This window comes from Epinephelus moara, chromosome 11 (assembly GCF_006386435.1).
Source record: "Epinephelus moara isolate mb chromosome 11, YSFRI_EMoa_1.0, whole genome shotgun sequence".
Taxonomy (NCBI): Eukaryota; Metazoa; Chordata; class Actinopteri; order Perciformes; family Serranidae; genus Epinephelus; species Epinephelus moara.
The window spans coordinates 19562030-19585042 of NC_065516.1; the positions used below are offsets into that span (position 1 = coordinate 19562030).

General features: G+C 40.3%; 1 protein-coding gene across 2 annotated transcripts in view; it reads left to right on the forward strand.

Moving 5' to 3' along the window:
• The first annotated feature begins 10624 nt into the window (after positions 1-10624).
• The window catches only part of ctdspla (CTD (carboxy-terminal domain, RNA polymerase II, polypeptide A) small phosphatase-like a), a 45946-nt gene continuing 33557 nt past the window's right edge, over positions 10625-23013 (forward strand). The window contains exon 1 of one of the 2 annotated variants that reach the window (XM_050057098.1): positions 10625-11250. In XM_050057098.1, the coding sequence (XP_049913055.1) occupies positions 11175-11250 (76 nt within the window). In that variant the 5' untranslated portion in view covers positions 10625-11174. The remainder of the gene's footprint in view (positions 11251-23013) is intronic. The other variant, XM_050057100.1, reaches the window with a different exon arrangement.

A 23013-nucleotide genomic window follows, 5' to 3' on the forward strand; every position in this document is an offset into this window, starting at 1 on the left:
CACGGGCGTACAGCTGTGATGTTTTCTGTCACGTTTTCAAAGCTTCTAAAATGGTGCAAACTCAAAAAAACACCTTCTGTCAGCTGTCACTCTGCATTGATCTGATTGGCTTTTCTACAGTTTTAATTTCTTAATCGAAGCAGCTCCGGCTCAGAACTATGTAGTAGCCTTTCTGTTCAGCTTCCTCCAAACATTCGTCTTAAGTAGCTTCTCCAACTCTAGTGAGGAATAAAAGATGACGCACATTTGCTCAGCTCCTCTTTGTTCCTCCAGAGTCTCAGGATGGTGGATTTGAAGCAGAACACGAAAGCAGGAAAGCAGATTTAACACAAACGTCACGTAAACCCTCAGATATCACTGAATCCCCACCACATAATCTATCCTGTGATAGCTGCGCCGCCTCACTCCTTCACCAGAACTGCCTCTCTGTGAAGACAAGGAGTCGATCATTCCTCCCATGAGATAAATCCCAGACACTCCACGTGTCCCCAGGGCTCAAATCTCATCATCTCAGCCTTATTAAAAGCTGTCCTGATTATACAGACAAATGACAAGATGTGACCTTTACTGTTTCGATCACTCTTAATACCGCTCATTGATAGAAAGATTTACTGACATTTGATTTATGACGGCTGGTTTCTCAAGATCTTCTCAGGCAGCTCTTGCTCTGCAGAAATGAGCATGTCTGAGTGTGTTTGTGTGCTGCTTGACAGTCAACGGCTTTGAGCTCAGGGGGTCAGGGTGGAGTGTTGACTCGATCGGTTTCACTCGTGGCAAGTTCTTGATCCAACGGGCCTTTCTCACATCAGACATTTTGACTAGTCACGGTAGGAAAAACACAGGTGTCCCAGTGAGTTGTGAGACCATGCACATTATCGAGACCCTGAAACTGAGGCAGCTAAATGTAATTCTGGCATCATTAGTTTTATTATTTGCACTGGGGAAGTGTCACTACCACTTTCTGAAATGGCTGACTTTGTCCCCATCGCTTTTTAAACGTATAATTTGTTAAAAATGTTCAGAAAGATGGCTTACACCAAGAGACGTTGAGTAACAAAAGAGAACATTTTGAGAAAGTTGCACAATATAAAAAAACATACAGTGCAAAGTAAATATAGGAGAAACAAGTGTGCACTGTCCAAAAGTAGTAACATAAGCTCCCTTAGGCTACTGATTTTAAAATGACCCAAAAACACGCACTGATCAGTACCTTTTAACTACCTTGACACAGTTTCTTCTTGTCCAAGTTTTCCATTCTCTTTCTGTGAGCATGACAACACATATGAGCTATAAAAGTCCAAGGGTTTATAAACTGAATGTTTAAAAAGGTTACTTCCCCCCGAAAAAGAGGATGGAAGAGTAACTCAGGCCTACGTGAGTGCTGACTCAGCAGAGATAACTATAAATGAGAAAAGTTGATCTACAGGAGGATAAATATGTGAAAGCAACACAAAATGGCTGACAGCTTTACTGCATTACATTCTATAATGATTTAGTTGTCACCTGCCACGTGAATTTTGTGTTTTCCAAGACATTTCCACCAGAAACTGACCCATACCACTATATACCAAAATACAAATTGCCAGGATGTTCTACTATATCTGGTCTGATTTTGCAGTTTGCAAGCATGCATGCTTTTCTGGGTATTCCGACCCACAATCTTCTGCACGGTGATCTATACTTCCCGTCAACTGAGCTGCAAAAAAATGACAGCTTCACAGCTCATCAACAGCTGTCAGAAGTCGCAATGACGGATGACAGCGCATCCAAGTAACTGATCACCAGTCCAATACTAACAATCAGAATACTGATTGTTTAAGTGAGCTAATAATCATACATATTACACACAACAAGGACATAACTATAAAAATAACAATGACAGAGAAAGGCAGATGTAATTTCACTGTTGCAAATACATTAGAATTTACAGTATGTATGAGAAAGTAGGATGTCCCGATTGTGCAACAGTACATCATTTTAAGGGCAGCTGCAGTACCTAGTAAAAGTTAAAAGAAAAAGTATGCAATCTGGAACGCACCCTAAACCTACTACACCCTTGATAGCAGCCTAGGCTCATGGATGGATTACTAAATTGGCCTACAAGGCACAGGCCCATGGGCTCAAAATATCAGGGGGTGCTTTGCCTGGAAACTGTTGCTCAGGTTAACATACCAACCAGGAAGTGACTCAAAATGACCACAAAGGGACACAAATTGTCCACACACAAAATTACAACAGAGACGAGGAATCCCCAAAAAGATACAGAACAATAGAAAAAGAGGAAAAACCACCACAAAGTCTGTGTGTCTTCCTTCCATGTAGGAAAGATGGTGGGGCCTTTTGCATATCTGTGCCCAGGGGCCCGTAATCTGCACATGCATGCCCTTTTGACGTGCCATTTTGCCTGACCCGCTGTAATTATCCTCTCCAGCCTCATGCCAATCCCCTCATTACATTGCCCAAAACTGCATATGTTAAAGACTGTCATCAGGGCCATATGTCCAAGTGTCTGTCCTACTGTGACATGTCAAAATGTCCAAAATCTGGCTACACATGCAGATTTCCTGATTGTTTATTTTATTGTAAAGGTGCTTGGATTTAGAAATGCTATACTTGGGGCGTCGGTGGCTTAGTGGTAGAGCAGGCGCCCCATGTACAAGGCTGTTGCCGCAGCGGCCCGGGTTCGAATCCAGCCTGTGGCCCTCTGCTGCATGTCATCCCCTCTCTCTCCCCCCTTCACACTTACCTGTCCTGTCCATTAAAGGCAAAATGGCCCAAAAAATATCTTAAAGAAAAAAAGAAATGCTATGCTCTTTGTCACAACCAGCCAAAAACAGATCACCAGTCAGCCTCTGTTTGAAGCAGCGTCATGGTGATGACATTAGGAGTTGAATTTTGGTTTATTTCATTGTGATTATGAATGCATATATTGAGAAAGGGATTTAATACACAGCATACATAATCTTTTTAAATGCATCCACGATACAAAGAACGTTCAAAATAGCTTCATAGCATCTGCTCCACAAGGTGGCACTACAGGCAAACTAATGACTGATCATTCGATGTTTATAGAGATGCAAATCCTACAGCCACAAACATCCAGTTACAGCGTTTTATTAATCATTTTGCACATCTTTGTCTCTTATTTTGAACATTAAATGGCTATTTTGACAATAAATTGATAGTTGGGCATATGTGTTTAATCTGTAAAAGATCTAAAGTCTATTAGGAGATATGTACCATCAAGATATCAGCCTGCTGAGGGGAAAAATAAGTGCTTTTTTTATTTTTTGTCTTTTTTTTAATAATATTTTATTGTTTCCGTCCTTTTATTTGTGTCCAAGCTTCTTTAAACTACAATTCCAGGAACTAAAGTGGTGTAATCATGTAACAGTTCCTAGGTTGGATATAGTCTATAACATTCACAACAAACATCATGTAATCACAAAATAGGATTTTTTCTGCTCAAAACACACACACACTTTTATTGCAATAAATTGCTCTATATTGAAGGCCGTCTGGACTGAAGACTGTCTTCCATTCCTGCATTGAGCTGTTGCCCTGCACAAGATTCACCCTGTCATTGTTTATGTGGGGTGGACCTCGAAGGCTCGACATCTTGAGGAAACGACGTGAAAAGAGGCCCATGCAGAGAGGGGATTATGCGATTCCAACTCCTTACTGAACTACACCCACGTTCATAAAACATTCAAGGACCCCGCAGTCTGACAGCACACCAGATGTACTTGAAGGCGGTGAAAAAGATCATCTGTGTCCTATCAAAGTTGATATCAAGACCACATTCGCTTTAATTATTCATCAACAGAAATACGTTGTTGGAGGGAAAGAGAAATGTCAGAGGCCAACAATGTTTGATGTCAGTGATCAAGAAGTGAAAACTCCAGTGTTTAGCCTCATGTCTTCATGGTAGTTATTCCTTCATTATGTGTGGGTTTTCCTTCATCCCTTTGACACTCACCACTCCCTTTACCAACAAGAGGGTGAGGAAGTGTTTGTGCCCTGCAGCTGTGATTTTTCAAAGAGCGATTATCTGTGTCCCCAATAAGCTCTTAAGTGCTGCGCTCAGTCTAACATCCAGATGACAACCGCACAAACTGCTCATTCTGAACTGTTATTGCCTTCGACTTTAGAGGTTCATTAAACTGATTTTTTAGAATATATAATAAACCCTGATACAACATTCTGCATGCAAGAGATCAACCAACTGAGAGAATGAACAGCTTCATCTAATATTTATATGATGAACCAGAAAACAGAATAAATTCATTGTGCTAAAATGCAATAATAAGTCATTCTTTATAAAGGGTTGTAACCATGGACACAGATATATATATTAATGCATGGCCCTGTGCTTTATAGATCAGTTATAAACCACTAATAAGAACAACTTCATGTGCCAGGACACTTTTCTCTTTTAAACATACAGTAATTAATTTTAGCCACAAGGGAGCAGTGAAAACAAGCTGTTAACACTAAACTGACATATTAACGTTTATACTGATATGGCTAACTTGTTAGCAAACATTTATTTGGAGTCCAGTTTTTGGCCATCTGATGAACGTTAAGTCCACTCACCTTCCTGTTAGCTCTGTTTTGGTCTCCTCCATCTACTGAGGGAAATATCCGACTCTTTAGCACCTGAATGCTTTACCATGGTCACCAGATAGTAGCAAAATTTGTGTGCCTTTTTTGGGGGGGCCTGCTATAGCCGAAGACTGTGGAAGCCTATTTCCAACAGTGTTTCATCAAGAACGAAAAGTCAGAGGTTTGAAGACGATCAGATACTGTTGTAATTCCAACCATAAACGATGCCAACTAGTGATTCGACAGCGTTACTCCCATGACCCACTGGGCAGCGTCCGGGAAACCAAAGTCTTTGGGTCCCAGGGGGAGTATGGTTGCAAAGCTGAACTTAAAGGAACTGACGGAAGGGCACCACCAGGAGTGGAGCCTGCAGCATAATTTGACCCAACACGGGAAACCTCACCCAGCCTGGACACAGAAAAGATCGACAGATTGATAGCTCTTTGTCGATTCTGTGAGTGGTGGTGCATGGCCGTTCTTAGTTGGTGGAGTGATTTGTCTGGTTCATTCCGATAATTCCAAGAGTGTCATGAAAACAAAAGATCTTGTAAGTCATAGTAACAAACTTTCTCAGAATAATGACTCATCTCAAAATGACGACTTAGTTTCTTAAAATAATGACTTACTTATCTCAAAATGATGACTTGGTATTGTTCTCATTAGTTTGAGATGTTGAGCAATATTTTGAGAAAGCTCTCGTTATTTTGAGACATTAAATCATTTTGACATATTAAGTCATTATTTTGAGAGGGTTTCTCATTATAATGACTTACAGGATTTCATCGCACTGGCTGAAATGGGCTTCCATGGCACAGGGCTAAAAGACTTAAAGTGAAATTGAGTGTCAGAAATCTAAAACAATGAGCCAAAAGACGCATAAAAAGCCGAGTGATAATTCTCTGTTGGGTTGTTACTATGAACAACACCCTTTACATACAAATTGTTAATGTAAAAATATTAGCTGTAGGCTATCGGTGCTTTAAAGGTCCAGTGTGAAGGCTGTAGGGGCATCTATGGGCAGAAACAGTATGTAAAATTCATAATGTTTTCTTTAAATTATAATTGCCTGAAAATGAGAATTGTTATGTTTTTGTTTTCGCTAGATTGAGCAGGTTTTTCTCAATGGACTCAGCCATTTTGTTCTACAGTAGTCCAGAATGGACAAACCAAACACTGGCTCTAGAAAGGGGCATTCATGTTTGCACATCGGCTACTGCAGTTCTCCTACATGCTTGGCACAGGGGAGAAGTTTCAGTTCTGCAGCCTCACCACTAGATGGCACTAAATCCTACACACTGGACCTTTAAATTCAGAGAATGTGAACACAGATCAATTTATTAGCAACTTATAGCAGGCATAAGTGCACACTTGGTGGATATATATTAGAATATCAATATGTATAACTCCATTATTACAAAAAAGAAAGGCTAAACATCACGCAGAGGAATTTTCCATTATTCAGCAACCCAAAAGTTAATAAGTGGCTTAAAACTGATCTGTAAAGCACTAGCTAATTATTTATTAAGCAATGATAAAGCCATTAGCTACAACTTTATAAAAGGCGACTTGCACTTTTTTGGTTTTTAAGTCTTTACACTCTGAATACAATCTGATTATTGTTACTATTAATGGCGTTAAACCTCCAACATTTACAGTGCACATGCATTGATTGTTCATTCCCTAATCGTCACAGCACTGACACAGAAATGTTTACTATAAAACTCTGAATTTAATTCTCTCAATCTCATTTCTTTTTTAAGGAGCTATTAATTAAATCTATCTTAAGTAACCACGCTTACATACAGGCTCGTTGTCATCAAATTTCAAGTGGCCGTGCAGTCGTGACAGACACAGTAACCTGAAACCGACTGTCAAGTGCTGAAAGTGATTGTGCAAAGTGGCTCAGAGACCTGTGTCGTGGTGTCAATTGTACCCATGCATTATTGTAAACATCAGGACGGAGGCACTGACCCACACTGAGAGCATCTCGTCAGCTGGGAGATTACATACTAATTATAAGCAGCATCAACAAATGACAGCCTGCACTTACGGCTGTTTTCCTCCTGTCCATATGCCATCATACATACACTTGTCTCTCAGGTGGGGTCATTTAGGGCCATTTGGGCCTCAACTACATTAAAGTGACAGCAAAGGTGAAGAGGGACGAACACTCTGTCGCGTCACTGCTGGCAACGCACCAGAAAACCACTTTATCTCCCTTGTTGTTATTCTACGGTCCACTGATGCTGAAATAGCGTGAATAATGTTTGTTTATCAGTGCGTGCGGAGGAGGTCGGTCTACAGTGCACAGGTGGATATCAGTTCAGGAGATGGAGAGCAGACTGCATTGTGTTAACAATAGAATAAAGGGGCAATTCAATTATTTTACTGTAAAGGCCAGGTTGTTTATGGTAATAACGTCTAATGTCTCTCTGGAGGAGCTTTGTCGAGTCTCAGAAAATAATCCAGGTGGTGTTGCAGTGATGTCATCAGGGTTGTCTCAGCTTGGGCTAGGAGAGTATTTATTTCTTACCGAAAACCTGCATAATGGAGTTTGAAAGAAGATTTTACCAGGAAAGTTCTGCCTTCAAATCTGCCTTTGAATTGCAGTATGGGAAACATGTGATCAATATTAATGTATTCAATATTCATATTAATGCCCTATAATAATTGATGAAGTGTTGGTGAATGATTTATTAATCCTTAATAAAGTCATGAGTTACAGCTTAAGCATCTTATTAGAAAGTGATACCCATTAGTTTCTTGTGAGTCCCCCAGCATTACAGAAATGCAATAATTAGCTGGAGGGCCCTTTTAAAATGTTACTGTTCTTTAGTACAGTATCTCAACAATTACTTTATTTATCAATAAAATTAATGTCTGATAAACAAAACAGAGCTATTTAATGTATTTACAATATCGTTAAAGATTACTTTTTATCCATAGAAATTGTCCAGTCATATGTTTGAACATAGACCTTGGGCTTTGTTATACTGGAGTATTGAGAAATCCCCAAGGTATTATTTTTAATACTGTCAAAAATTACCTCCTGAGACCTGAACTTTTGTTTGGTATGCATTATTTTCTCCTAGCTATTTGGGACAAGTAGGTCCGTTAAGTATAAAAACTAAACACTGTCAATTATAAGAAAGTCCCAATATCCTCAAACGAGACGATAATAAAGTCCCAGTGTCTTCAAACGTGTACTTCCTAATTAACAGCATCTTGTTACTGTTGCTAAAATTGGTCAAATGTTGTTGCCGTATCAAACTATAAACATTATCAATCATAAATAAACAAGTTTCAACAATAAAATGTGATCTGGTTATGGACCTTGTCTTCATTCTCTCAGGACTGACTGCAGACTGACTTGGCAGAGATGGCTGCCATCTTGTTTTACATGGATTGCTATATTGTGGTCTCACTACCACTAGATGGCACAAAAAAAGTGTCCACAAATGAGGACAACAGGTCTAAGTTGAGTGGAATCAAGTATAAGGTCAAGTAAACCCAAAATGTGATGTCCACACATAAGGACGCAGGGTCTCGGGAGGATAGAGTACTACTCTTTCTATTAAACTAATACAGAGATGCTGTATTGAGCCAATGTATTGTAGTGCACAGCAAATGCCACCAGAGGTCAGTGTCTACTTTTGGAACAGGCAGCTGAGCTGATAAAGCTGGTGACTGTGTGTGGTGGGGATAATGGTACAGGACTAGAAAAAAGAAAAATACCTCTGCTCCTGTCTGGGAGTAATGCCATATATAACTTTATGTTGAGATGACTTCTTCCAACAACAAAATTGTTTAATAGCCACATGATTTTATTCCACATGTCATTCCTGTTTAGTCCACTGGGTCGGTTCAATGTGTCGGTATTTGCAATGGCAACACGTGTTACAACACAGTCCTACATCAAGAAGGGCACCTATTTCCTGTTTGTTCATTATTCTGTAGACCACAAGTATTTAAACCCAGTAAGACTTGTCTAAGTATCTATATGCATATTAGAAACACAGAATAGTGGGCTAGACAATGACATACATGCTCCATGACTTTTATCATGAGTAGCTCAGCTTTTACTTTTCTTTTTTAAAAGTGTTTTTACACAAATACTAACATGTACAGTATACCCTAGTGAAATGTCAGGGAAATATGAAGGTATGAAAAAGCTAGATACCACCAAAACCTAGTCACTGGCTCCTAAACTGTGGGATGGGCCCTTCTGGGGGTGCATAGGGTCACTGCAGTGGATGACCAGGGGGAAAATATGAAGTGAAACAAAGTTTAATTAATATGATTTATGTAGCGAAAATAAACTAACAAGAGTCTGCTGATGCTGCCATGCTGACCTTTATTTAGCCATAATTCAACATGGATTATTTTTTATTAGTTGCTTCCTCAATAATTGTTAATGATTAATAAAAAAAATGTAGGGTGGGGGAAGGGGAGCATTACAGAAAAAGTTTGAGAACCAGTGCCACATATATGGAATATGATTTGGATGCCAGGGCATCTCTGAAGCACCACAATACTGTTTTTTTAATATAATGGTATGTTGGACACATTTTAGCTTTTACAGCTGTGGTTTTGATGATACCTCAATTAGTTGTGCAGCGCTACATAGCCCTGCTTTTAGATATGTTGCACAAGCCGTAGTATGGTGGCCCTGAGGGTCAAGACACATCCACATTTCAGAAAACAACATATCACAAAGCATAACATTTCAGAAAACACAACATTTCAGAAAACACAACATTTCAGAAAACACAAAATCATTTCACAAAACACTACAGTGTAATTGTGTTTTGTAAAATGTGTTTTCTGAAATGTTGTTTTTTTAAATGTTGTGTTTTCTGAAATGTTGTTGTGTTTTTTGAAATTTTGTTGTTTTTTTAAAAATGTTGTGTTTTCTGAAATGTGTTTTTGAAATGTTATGTCTGAAATGTGTTTTCTGAAATGTGTTTTTGAAATGTTATGTCTGAAATGTGTTTTCTGAAATGTTGTTTGTTGAAATTTTGTTGTGCTTTTTGAAATGTGTTATTTTTTAAATGTTTTTTTAAATGTTGTTTTACTGAAATGTGTTTTCTGAAATATTATTTTCTAAAATGTGTTTTCTGAAATGTTGTGTCTGAAATGTGTTTTCTGAAATGTTGTGTCTGAAATGTTGTTTGTTGAAACTTTGTTGTACTTTTTGAAATGTTGTGTTATTTTTAAATGCTTTTTTAAATGTTGTTTTTGCTGAAATGTGTTTTCTGAAATATTGTTTTCTAAAATGTGTTTTCTGAAATGTTGTGTTTTTTGAAATTTTGTTTTTTTTAAATATTTTTCTAAAATGTGTTTTCTGAATTGTTGTGTTTTCTGACATGCTGTTTTTCTGAAATGTTGTTGCGTTTTTTTGAAATGTTTTTCTGAAATGCTGTTTTCTGACATGCTATTTTTCTGAAATGTTACGGTTTTTTTTAAATGTTGTTTTTCTGAAATGTTGCTTTTTTTCTGAATTGTGTTTTCTGAAATATTGTTTTCTGAATTGTTGTTTTTCTGAAATATTGTTGTGTCTTCTGAATTGTTGTTTTCTGAAATGTTATGTTTTCTGAAATGTTGTTGTGTTTTGACCTTCAGGGCCACCATACTATAGCCACCATTAAGGACACCAAGGTCATGTCCTCTCTATTTTTTTAAAATATTTTTTTAAGTCAGATTCAGATATTTTTGGTTGTCAGAATTAATTGAACAGTCAAGGCGCTTCAGACCAGAAATGTTTTTGTATTCATTTTTTATTTTTGGGAGAGGCTTTGAAACAGCATTAAAGCAATCATACAGAGAGATGAAATTAACAAAATTAAGGGGGAAAAAAAAGAAAAAAAATCTGTTTTTTATGGTGGGTGGGGTTGCTGGACTCTTGACCTCAGTATTTTTCTTTTATATAATTTTGTACGTGTGGGAGCATCTGTAAAAATTATCCTCATGTAAATGTGAAATCATTTCCTGTAAATCTGAGCTGAGCCTATAAAGCTTTCATGATGAGAACACTAACAAACAGTGAGTGGTGGGCGGACTGAGAGGCTTCTCCTCAGCCTGGACTGAGCAGGATCATAGAAATATTGAAGGCGTGTTGTTGTTGTAGTGAGCTTGCATGGCCCTGTGGCAGGAGGACGGTCGCCATCTCTGGGTAAACACTGTAACCGTATCACGCAGTTGATATTGTAGTGTGTGGATTGAAGCCGGAGCGTACAGTAGCAGTAGCAGCAGCAGCAGCAGCAGCAGGCGGGGTGCTATGCTGCCTGCAACAGCGGACACACACGACTTCAATGCAGGACTGACGCTTTGTTTGTCTCATGCACATCCTCGGACTGTCACCTCACATGTTCGGACGCTTCCTCTCACTAATTCCCGTCTTGTTTGTAAGCTCCGGGGGAATGGGACTGCATGCTTCGTGTAAAATGGGATTTTAATGCTGCAAAGAGCGGACGCTTTAGCCCGTGCACAGCCAGGGGACTGTAGTGCGCTTGGTAATGTTTGCCAAGGAATAAAACGGTGTAGCCGAAGGTGCATAACATCTCGTTTCCATGGACAACACGTCCATAATAACACAGGTTGCAAATCCGAAAGAGGAGGAGAGCATTTCTTCGAGTCAAGATAAAGGTAAGGCGCAAAAAATAAATGTCACACACGATTTTTAATTTGCCCGGATTTTGATTTCCTGCCGATTATTTACGTTGCTCGGTTGCCAAATCTGATCTGCAGCCCTCGGTGCAGACTGGGCTCCACAGCAAAGCCAGAGAGTATCGACGGAAAACCTCCATTGTTCAGCAGGAGCAGGGAAACATTTAGAGGCAGAGCCCTCAGCCAGCCTGTCAATATATATCATGTTAGGAGTGCACTGTAACTTTACTGCTGGGCGCTTTATTTCAGCTGAACCAGACCTCATTTTAAATGTTAACCATTTTGCTACTGGATATTTTCAGAGTGAGCTGGGTTTACTACAGGGGGCGGGTACTCCCCACATCCCTGTATGCATCACTGGCACTGTATAATGCCTGCTATACTACCAACACCAATGATCAGGGGTCAGATCAACAGTATGGGTGCAGTGCATGAAGAAAAACACCTATTTTTATATATATTTTATGCAACTGTGCACATGGAAATACCTTTAGCAATGTTGCAGGAGGTGTGTTTGCATATTTATCACACCAAAAGCCAGAATAACATTCAACATTTTGCACAATTTGTCCATCCAGCAACAGCAACAAACATGGTCAAAGCTTTTGCCTCTACCTCTATTGTTTTTCAGTTTCTTCCCCTGCACAGTGCTCGATGATATACGTATGTTTACATGGTCAGAAATGTCCACCTCCAGATGTGTAAAAAAAAAAGTGCCTGAAAACAACAGCCCAACAGCTGCTCTACAGATTACAGCGGCTGAACGAAAACACATTTTCTCTCTGTTGTTTTGCACAAGAGTCGCCGCTTCACCATGTGGTGATGACATCAACAACGACAAATCCCCCCCTCGTGAGTCAGGAGCTTTCCAGTTTTCATTAACTCTGAGATAAGGGGGGGGGGGGGGGGGGTTCGCTTGTTACACTTGTCACACTTTTTTGAGTCGAGCACAAGTTAAAAAAAAAAAAAAAACAGCTGTAGAGTGCTGTGTACACACACGTGGGATACACAGGTGTCCGAGGGAGATCGCAGCAGGAGGGCGTGGTTGATTGGAGCTCAGGGGGTACTGACATTCATCCCCATACCACTGAGCCACAGGGTGCCTGGAGGCCAGAGGGACCACGACTTCCTGCTACACCCAGTGCTCTGGTGGAGGAAAGGTCACCTTCCTGCATCACCCTCCGCTGAGTAACATTAAGACATGCTCTGAGTTATTGACCTCCCTGCTGGTGATCATGAAATGAGGATATGGACTTGTTTGCGTGAAACTTCTCCAAGACTGACCTGCATGATCATGTTGTTTATTTTTCCTCATCAGCTTCCTCTGATCTCGTGGTGCTGCTGTGATAATTAAAACCATCATAAACAAATCAATGAAAACAATCACTAGCAGCAAACATTTCATCGCTGACTGAAATCGTATCATCCAGGAATTTAGTTGAAAGAGAAATAAAACTCTTGCTTTCCTGCACGTTTTTAATCTCACACAGAATTCCCACACTTTCTTGTCTGCAACATCCTGCTTGTCTTGAACAGTAAATCCCATCTGACATGTGGAATCCGACAATTAATCTGGCGGGATAAAATCCAGGGTCAGTCGCTGACCAGAGAGGACACAACACACACACTCAAAACGGCTGCTGTGTGACACACACACAAAGTATCACCAGGGAGCTTCCTGAATGGAGTCCCTGCCCCTTCACTACTGGCTCTGTCAAAGCAGACAACAAACAGCGCTTGTTGTCCAGGACAGTTACTCTGTGACCTGCTCGGGCTGCGCCGAAGCCACAAACGATTACACACACACACACACACACACACAGGCTCACACACACTCACATGCTGAATATTTCAGAGCACGGGCAGGCTATTTTCAGAGTCCTATCAGTTTCATTCCAAGCAAAGACGTAGTAACTCATTAGAGCTGAGTTTTTTTAGACATTTGGTCAGGTGGAGATTATATCTTTATGCATTATGGATTATGTTAAATGAGGTGAGGGTTGGAATCATAATGTGGGTGGTTTCTTTCCTCAGACGGAGCGCATGTATCAGTACAAAGTCAGCCGTGTCAGGAGGATATGTAAGGCTATTTTTTGCACTAAGAATCCTGTGTTGGATGTGAGCTTCATCACATAGCCATCTTTTTGTATCACAGTGTAGATTTTCTCAGACAAAACAGCCATGTTGTACTAATTTAAGGCCAGATATTTCACGTGAACCAGCACATGAGCACAGAGCTGAGAAAACAGCGTTTCTTTTCTCCAAACCCAAATGAGGCTTTTCATTTGGCAGACGTTTACTTTTCAGGATCTGATGCAATGAAATGTAATGACTGGACTAACAAAGCACAGGGCGGCCAGCCTCTGTCTCACTCCGCAAATCCTTGAGGCTTTGCTCTGATAACTTCAGTCCGACAGGTATCAATGGACGAGCTGTTTACCTTAATCAGATTAGGTCAAATCTGAGTTTAGCTCTTCACTGCTGCAGTGTGACTGATATTAGACACTTGACTGAAACTGATTATGTGTTTAACTGCTTGAGTTCCCGGTCGACGCCTCATTAATTTTTGTCATAATTAGGCTGCTCATGCTCTCACGCACAATTTGTCAATAGACAGCTGTTGGTAGCAACAATGTATATTTTACTTTACATTTTTGAGTTGTCAAGCAAAATTTGGACTGCAACATATTACTGAAAATACACAAAAAAATGATCTTCACTAGATTACTCATATTCATTAAAACAACCATTAAAGGTGCAGTGTGCAAATGACCCGTCCTAAGTCCCGCCCCTTTTTGCTCTGTGCTCCAATAACAGTTGAGCAAGCTTGGAACATGGCAGAACCTTGATCAACTTTCCCCTTTCCTGTTATACTTTGATAAGCTATGTGCCAAGCTCATCTATGTTGAAAAGAAAATCAGATTTTGAAGATGTGGCTGGGGGGCCGTCACAATCTTCATGGACACATTACATTGTATATAGTCACAATTTAGCCGGGATTTATACTTCTGCCTCAAATCGGCGCTGTACCTACGGCATGGCCTGACATGCGGCTCCCCAAAAATGTAACTACACGTTGCGGCGATGCAGACCTCCTGTGTATTTTTGTAAGCTGAAACCATTTCCCTCAGTTGAAACAAAGATTTTATTTACATAAATTTCACAGATAAGAACAATAAATTGTGAAGACAATAATGCCTCCACAAAAATAGCATTTTAAGTGTTGTGTGTGATTTATCCTGGCTTCATATGAGCAGAGGAAAAGTCTGCTAGCTGCTGGGCTAATTTATACAATGTAAAATGCCATAGGCTTGTGCTAAAACCATTAGCATGTTGTATTTGTGGGGAAAATGTGTCCAGATAAAGACAAGTGCTTTGTCTGTGAATGCTGCGAGTTATAGTGAAGCTGATTTGTGTACTTGTGTTTGAAATTGTCGCTATTAAGCCATGTTTGATGTGTGTTTTGAATCAACTCAACTTCACAGCACTTCACAGAAACATCATGAATATATCCTTCCATTACATCCTGTAGTCCTTTCTATGGGGCGGGCTCCTTGAAGCTATATTCCCTCACTCTGAGAAACTATCTAATAAACAGTGTGGCACCTACCTAAGCAGAACCAACATTGCAATGTTTCTTTTCTTCAAACTTTGTTAGACTCTGTTACCAAGGGGTTCAATTCTATAGAAAGATAGTTTATTGTTGAGTTCCATTCTCAGGTCGTCAAATATCGACACTTTGGGTTGGTGGTTTGGTGCGACTACCACTACCAACCCAAAGTGTCGATATTTGACGACCTGAGAATGAGACTCAACAATGAACAATCTTTGTCTAGAATTGAATACTGCACCTTAAAAACATTTGTCCGGTGTTATTCTGCATTTTTCCAACAGTCAACAAATTCAATGAAAACACAGAAACCGACAATGTGTAGCGGTCTCTCAATACTCTCGCAAGCCCGTTTTTTAAAAAAAAAACTGGGCACTGTAATTTTTAGCAAAGATTACTCACGTAAGAGTAAATTGCAAATTTGCTGGGCACTTTCAGCCGTGGATTAATACACATTTGTTAATCTAGTGAGTTAGTGTAAACAGCATTAAGCACAGTCACACAAAAGCGAATATAACACGAATATTCAGCTCCTATTGACTTCCACTCAATGCAAGCAGAGGGACAAATAAAAAATTTGCTTCTGGTGAGAAAGCGAACTAGCTTATTCACATGTTGAGGAGTTCAGCTTGGTGAACTTTGGCTGGCAAAGTTGCAGCCTCAACCAATAGCAAAGAAGTATTTGTGGAGGAGACTTTGATTGTTGCTGTGTTTAACCAGCCGATATTGGGGGATATTGGGAATGAAAAATACAAACTGCCCTATATGATGGATGCTGCTTGGCTGGTTGTGATTTGGGACCAATAACATCATATTTTCCACTATTTATCAGCAAGCTAGCTTTTGGTGTACGTCCCAGCCGGCGCTGCCGCATTGGGCACGAATATCGCAATGGTCACCCACCTGCATTTGCTCATGTGTGACCGTACCCTTAGGATGGTGTATGTAGATTGAATCAAAATAAACTACAATCCCCATGTTCATGATAATAAATTAAAATACCTAGTTCAATGGAGCTCTATGGCAGAGGAAAAAGATATCACACTTTGGGTATACAGACAGCACTAAGATCAGTTCATTGTTGGTTCTGGTCTTTTCATGGGATTTGTTCACAATAAGAAAAATATAGAATATCAGTCTTGTTCTTTAAATGTGCTTTAGTGCTGCCATGTGTTTGCCAGTTTTGCTTCTTTCACACAGCTTAATAATTGTGTAGAAATCACCCCGGAGTCGATGTAAAAGCTGTTTGCTTCTTTTGAAATCACTTAGCTGTAGACAAACAACAAACACCAACTGTATTTTTTTTCAATGGCGTGCATGGTTTTCCTGGCTGAGGCTGAGTAATATGTATTCTCCTGAAGAGACATAATGTCATTCCCCTCCTGTCATTACACCAATGGCAGCTCAAGGCTGCAACAGGACTGTGTCACAGAGCCCATTAACCTCCAGCCTTTTAAAAACTCCGTGGTCCAGGTACTCTGTCTGTCCTACAACATGTGAATGTCTTCTATGGTTATGAAATATAGCCTGTAATTTCAGTAGGAGCACAGACGAGGAAGGGCAGTAGCAGCAGGCACTGGGATTTATGTATATTAATGGCATGTTGAAATGATTCCCTCAAAGGCTTGTTGGTTAGAAAATCTTTGCATTGCCAGAAAGAAAATGAGGAAAAAATACAGAAGCTGTAATTATATATTAATCTGAAGAAAGGCCTGTGATTTCATGCACACTTGGCTTTTGAGGTTATTCCTGGAACACGCCGCTGTACATTAATAAAGTGTTTATGGTGTGTGGACCACACCTGCAGGGGTGTGTGGTGCACAGTTAGCGAGGGGAGCTACTGTGAGTTTTGGCCGGCCCGGAGTCCCTGGCACAACCTGCCACTCTGCTGTGTACAGCACTTTGCTGTCATGACCGGACTCCACTGGTGGGTGGAGGAGGATTCCGATCTTTTATTCGGCCATAGGTTGCGTAGATTTCATATTATTTATCTTGAGCATACGGTATGTCATTCACAACCCTTCCACCTCTCTTGAGAAACACATTTGGTTGCTATGTGCGTACAGTGAAGTCAATATACAGAGCACCATTTTGATGGAGAGGAGGAAGAGAAAAGCTGGGCTGTGAAGCGCAGGTCCTTATTACAGATTTATGAGCCTATTTCAGCCAATGCTGCTCAGAAAAGCTGATTATCTGCACCTCCAGGGAAGTGTTGGAGTATTGGACACATCTTCATTACTTTAGTCCAATACCATACTGGGCAGCTGATTGGGAATAGTTGAATGTTTTTCTTCCAAGCCCTAAGCCCCTTGACTGATAAGCTTGTTAACTGTATGTGCGGGACCGGCCTCAGTGTGTGGATGAACATGCCTTGAGTGGAAGTTGTATTAATTTATGTCTTTTACAGTCATTTAGTCCCACAACAAGAGGCAATGAAATGTTTTTAAGCAGCAAATAAATGTATTGTTGTAGTAACGTTGTGTTGTTGTTGCTCTGCACTGAGCTTGTCTGGCGTTGAAAGTAACCACAACGGACTCACCAGCACTGAATCTCACATTATGTATGAGCTCATAGACGGTCAATCATCAGTAGTGGCTCCCTCAGGTGTTTGTTGATGTATCAATCCCTTGTTTTAACTTGGAAATGATGCTGTAAGAAATCATGGTTTATGTTAATACCTTCCTGATGATGTCATTTTTGTGGCAGTTGTTCCATTTATACAGAAAAGGTGCTGGCTGTTAGCATTTTTAAGTACTGTCAAGAGAAACAACCATCATGCTTATGTTTTTACAACCTGAATTTCTATAATTAAAGGCAATGTGCTGTCTTACCAAGTGTTGGATGAAAAATTGACGCCAGTAATATCTATTAAACTACTGTACAAGTCAATTTTGTTTTTACAAAAATGATAAAATAAGACTGATGTTGGGTCAATCTCGAATGTTACCTAATTTAAAGAGTCAAAATATTTTCTAGGGCTGCCCCTGATGAAGAATTTTCTTAGCCGACCAACAGTCATCATTTAGGGCCATTAGTCAACTAGTCGCCCACATGTTTACGATACTAACTTAATGATTAAATTATATATTTTGGGCAGGGCAACACAATGGTTTGAGTTCAAGGTGTGAGAAAGAATGGTATCAGTAACATTGTTAACACTGTGCTACATTACAGAGAAATACAAAACCGTACTAAAGAACCTTCATTAATATAGGCCTATATTTTATCGACACGTGCAGCGAAAGCAGCGTGTGTGCCTACCTCGACTACAGACACAACAATCATTACATATTGTGATAACAGTTGTAGCACTAAATAGCACAGTACAATATATTATGCTGTATTAGTATGCTGTATGAAAAGAACCCATCCCTGTGTTAGGCGCTCCAAAGTAAACCCATTTGCATCACGCTAGGGTGGGTGCCAATAAACACAGGACTTTGACCCAGGAGACCAACAAATAACATCATCGGTTGAGGCGTTTGTGCCACTCACAGCTGCGTGTTTTTTCGCAACATCTGCAATCTTTTCCTAACCATAACCAAGCAGTTTTGTTGCTAAAACCTAACCCTGCCCCCTTCTGCATCAAGACACAATGTAAAAGGCTGCCTCTGTCCAAGCGGCAAAATCTGATGAGCAGGGATGGGATCTTTAAGACCTTCAGGCATCTGCCTCTCTCGTGCATTTCCTCAGTGGTGGACTTTGATCCTGACAACATATTATAAAAATGTCAATTTTCTTTTGATAAAGTCTTACAATGGCTGGCAGAGTGGTTTTTTTCCCCAGAGTCAATGAGGGTTATCTCTGGAGACACAGAATACATTAGTAAGATTTATGTCAGATTTTCACCTCCGCTGACAATAAAGATTCAAGTTAAAAAATCAGCAAAGTGGCCCTTAATTACCAGGCAGCCTGCAAAGATCTATGGATTGTGAGACACAGTGAAGGAGATGCAATCGCACTGCAATCCGTCCCCAGAGAGGCCACGGGGGAAAATAGTGTGGGTTGACTCTTTCTTCACTCCCACTGGCTGACTGTGAATACTTAAACCATCACTCAGAATGCAGTTTTAACTGGGAAAAAAGAGAAGAAAGTTCAAATCACCTCTGCTGTGAAGTGCTGGCTTCCAGTTTAAAATATAGCTTTAACATTCTTTCACTTGATTAGAAATCTTGTCCCAAACTGTATTGTTGATGTCCTGACCGTGAATGTGTCCAGTATGGGCACCTCAGACCCACAGGACTCTGGGCCAGCACTATTGTTGTCCAAAAACTATTAAAATCACATCAATGAACCGCAGTGTTTCACTGTCTGGGTGACATGTTGCTTCATAATGATGAGCGTGACCACTGTAGTTTGTTTTAAGTCAACACCACATACACTGCTGCGAATTGACCCACTGAAAATAGTCCCAAACTTATGAACCGTCTATCCTGTTTGAGTAATATTTCCTAAAAACTTCAGTTTTGCTAGAAAATACTGTAGAATGTGGTTGGTCCTGATCCTTTTCAAGGGATTTGTGGAAGGAAGAAAAAATAGAGTATGAGTACCCATTGTCCTTTAAGGATGCTTTCACACCTACCCTGTTTGGTTCAGTTCAAGTGAATATAAGTTTGTTTGCCCCCTAAGTGTGGTTCATTTGGGAAGGTGTGAACACAGCAGTCACACTCAGGTGCGCACCTAAACAACCGGACTGAAACCTTCTTGAAGAGGTGGTCTTAGTCCGTTTACAAACGAACTCTGGTGCAGTTCATTTGTGGTGAGAACGTGTTCTGACCTCGATCTGAACCAACTGCAGTCACATGACACATTGTTTGGGTTAAACATGAGCATGTTACAGTCCTGGAGGATTATTAATGTGCACCTCCTCCTGTACTGCCTTAATATGCACATTCAGCACATCCAATGCATCAAAACATTGTTTTCTAGTTGGAGCCGCGCCTCGTTTTCAAACTGTATGGTTTGACTAAAATGAACAATGACAGCAATATAGTCCACGATGAGCAGCGCTAAAATCAACCTGCGTAGTTGTCCCTCCATTGTGACATTAGAAAGTGTCACATTTATCTTGCAAGTGTACTCTTCTTCAACGTTTTGTTAACTTCCTGGATTTTTCCCACATGAAAATTCTGACAAATCAAGAGCAGCTTTCTCGTGCAAGGCATTTGATCTGGTCCACTTGTAAATGCTGCTGTGAGAACACAAACCAACTCTAGGCAGTTGAACAACTTTGTGACAAAATAAGTCCCTGATTCAGACCAAAGGAAGCAAACTCTAGGTCTGAAATATATAGGGCAGGCCGAAGGGGTGGTGGATGGGTTAAACAAGCACAGGACTTTCACCCAGGAGACTGTTTTTCACACCACGAGGTCAACATTGACTTCTTTTAATAACAATGAAGCATAGTATGCTAGTATTTTAAACACACTACGCCAGTGACGTATGTGACGTCTGTTATGTGACTCTGTGTTATGTTTGTTACAGACGTACTAATTTACGTACTATTTTTTCTAAACCTAACCACTTAGTTTTCTTGCCTAAATCTAACTACAAAGGTTTAAAGTGTAACTGTGACCATTTCAAAACATTAAGGGCATGTTTAAAACTGCAACATTTAGGGTGGTAATATGGAAATTTGAAGTGGAATGTGACCTGTTCTGTTGTTTAGGTATGTGTTCCCCTGAAATGTTGTGCAGTTGAATAAGAAAGCAGCATAAAATGGAAGTATTCAGGTAAAGCACAAGTACCTAAAACTGTATGTAAAAATTCTAAAAGAAAAATGTTGTTTCCTGATTTATCGTGTTGTTTGTATCATTCAGTTTCCTCATGTTTTTGTCAGTGCGAGCTCTAAGTCACATGAGCACATGTTCCTGTTTCTGTTCCTGTTCATACCAAGAGTTTAATTCCTGTGTTGACTGATTGAGATGTGTTAGAGGTGACAAAGTTTCTCTTAAGAGTAATGCTTTGGTTCTACACTGGGTTATTGTAAATGAATATGCATTTTAGTTTAGTGAACTGTTTGTTTAAGCTAATTCATGTCGAGCTGTAGTTTATTTAGCAAAGGTGCTGTTTGAATTTAAGCTTATATACCTCTTCTTATGTAATGCCTTGTGATTGGCTGGTTTGGAGGAATGTATGTGCTTGTGCCTGCTGCACATCAGAAACTCGACATTTCTCTGCTCTCAGTGAAGTATTTTGTTATTCCGTTAGTTGGTTCTGCTGCGCAGCATGGTTTGGGTTTTTCTGGGCCTCTTTTTATGTCTGTGTGCTTTGGACTGTACGTTTGACGGCATTGTGGGAAAGTTTTATGTTCGACTGTTGCCTCAAGTGTAGCTCATATGCTGTGGTTGCTTGTTTTGGAGCAAACTCTACTTCAAAATGTCCAGCGTGGGCCTGAAGAGACTATCACAGTGTGATTGCAAGTAGATTCTTTATGAAATGACATTCTGCCCGGTCGACCTCCATCGTAATTTTATTTATATTGATTTGAGTGAGAAAATATACATTTTAGTGCAACAGAAGAACTCCATTCATAATAAGCTTCTTGCGTCCATTTCCAGCTTTTAGCCTAATTGACTGCAGCTGTCAGGGACTTTCAACTCCTCAAACTTTGCCTAATTGAGTGCAGAAGACAAACGACTGACGCTCCTCTGGTGCATGCTTGTCATGCTTCGATTTAAACGTGCAGCATTGTTGCGGGATTACATCACTCAGGCCCTTCCTGTATATCTCGACACATCGGCATTCAGCGGCCGTGAATGAGTGAAGGCCATTATTAATGCTCCAAAAGCCACAATCCCTTCGGAGCAAAAGGACTGCCTGCCACGCGGCCGCAGCAGCCTGGATGCTGCTGCTCTAAAGCCCGTCTCTAACGGGGCTGCTGAGTGTGGACTCGGACAGGCCACAAGCTAGGATTAATTGAGCATCCATCCAGCCGAACGGACGTTGTCAAAACAGATCAATACAATCAGAGAAAAGGTAGGGGTCAAGGAGGAAAGAGTGGAAGTGTGTCTGTGTCAAGACGAGAGGGCAGGAGAAAGTGCTCAAATAGCATCTGTGTGTCTCCAGGTACCCAGCCTGGCTCTGACAAGGGTGGCCTTTCTGCATATTTTGCCCTCTTCTGGCTGGCATTCATCACTAGTAATTGGCTATCTAAAAGGGAGATCATGTTTTGTCCGTAATGATTTTCTGTCACCCTTCCTGAATTATGCTGCGTGCCTGTTTGTCAGATGTTTGACAGAAGAGCATAAAAGCTTTATGCATTTTTAAATAGACGAGCAAGGAATACGCAAATACAGGAACATGGAGGCTGAAAAAGAGACAAAGAGGCATTTTCTCTGCCTCTCCAGGGGTAAAGGTGAATACTGTTTAGCTGTGAATCTCAAGGGGCACTAAGTAGGACATGCTATGTGTGGAAATGCAGAGTTGAACGCCTCTCAGAGAGCAGAGGCATGGGAAACTGTAGCAGCGATACACACCAACACACACACAAAAATACATGACCTACTTGTTAAGTTTCTTTCCATTCATAGCAGGCAGCATTTAATGAATCTGATTTAATGAGAAACATGCAATTTGTTGTTTTGATGTCTGATACGTTTATGGGCGCTTTCGTAATTGAGAACAAAACTTAAATGCATATTTTGGATTTACTGAAGCGGGGTTGTATGAGGTACGTATCTATAGTCAGTGTATTACGTACAGTAGACGGTGGTCGTCACGACCCCAGTTTGGAGAAGCAGACAGGAATAGAGCTAAACGATGTACTGCTGTGGACGAGGACAGCAGCACAATGTATTTTAGCCACCAAAAAAAAAACAGTATCAGGTTAAGTGTATGCTACATAGAGAATATTTTCAAAGCTTTACCTTCTCATCAGACAGCCTCTCTGACAGAGAACTAACTGAACCTTAGCTATGGTTTCTTCAAAGCCACCAGACTCTATTGACAAAAACAGTAATTTAACTTTGCAGAACACAGGAAGTGCCTCCATCAGTAGTTTGTTGGTGTTATTTTGCAACTTTGGTGAATCCAAACTTACCCGTTAAAACATCAAGGTTTTTTTAAATAACACGCCATAGGGAGTGCTACTCAGGCTGTAATAACAGTTGTATAATGTCTACTGATGCTCT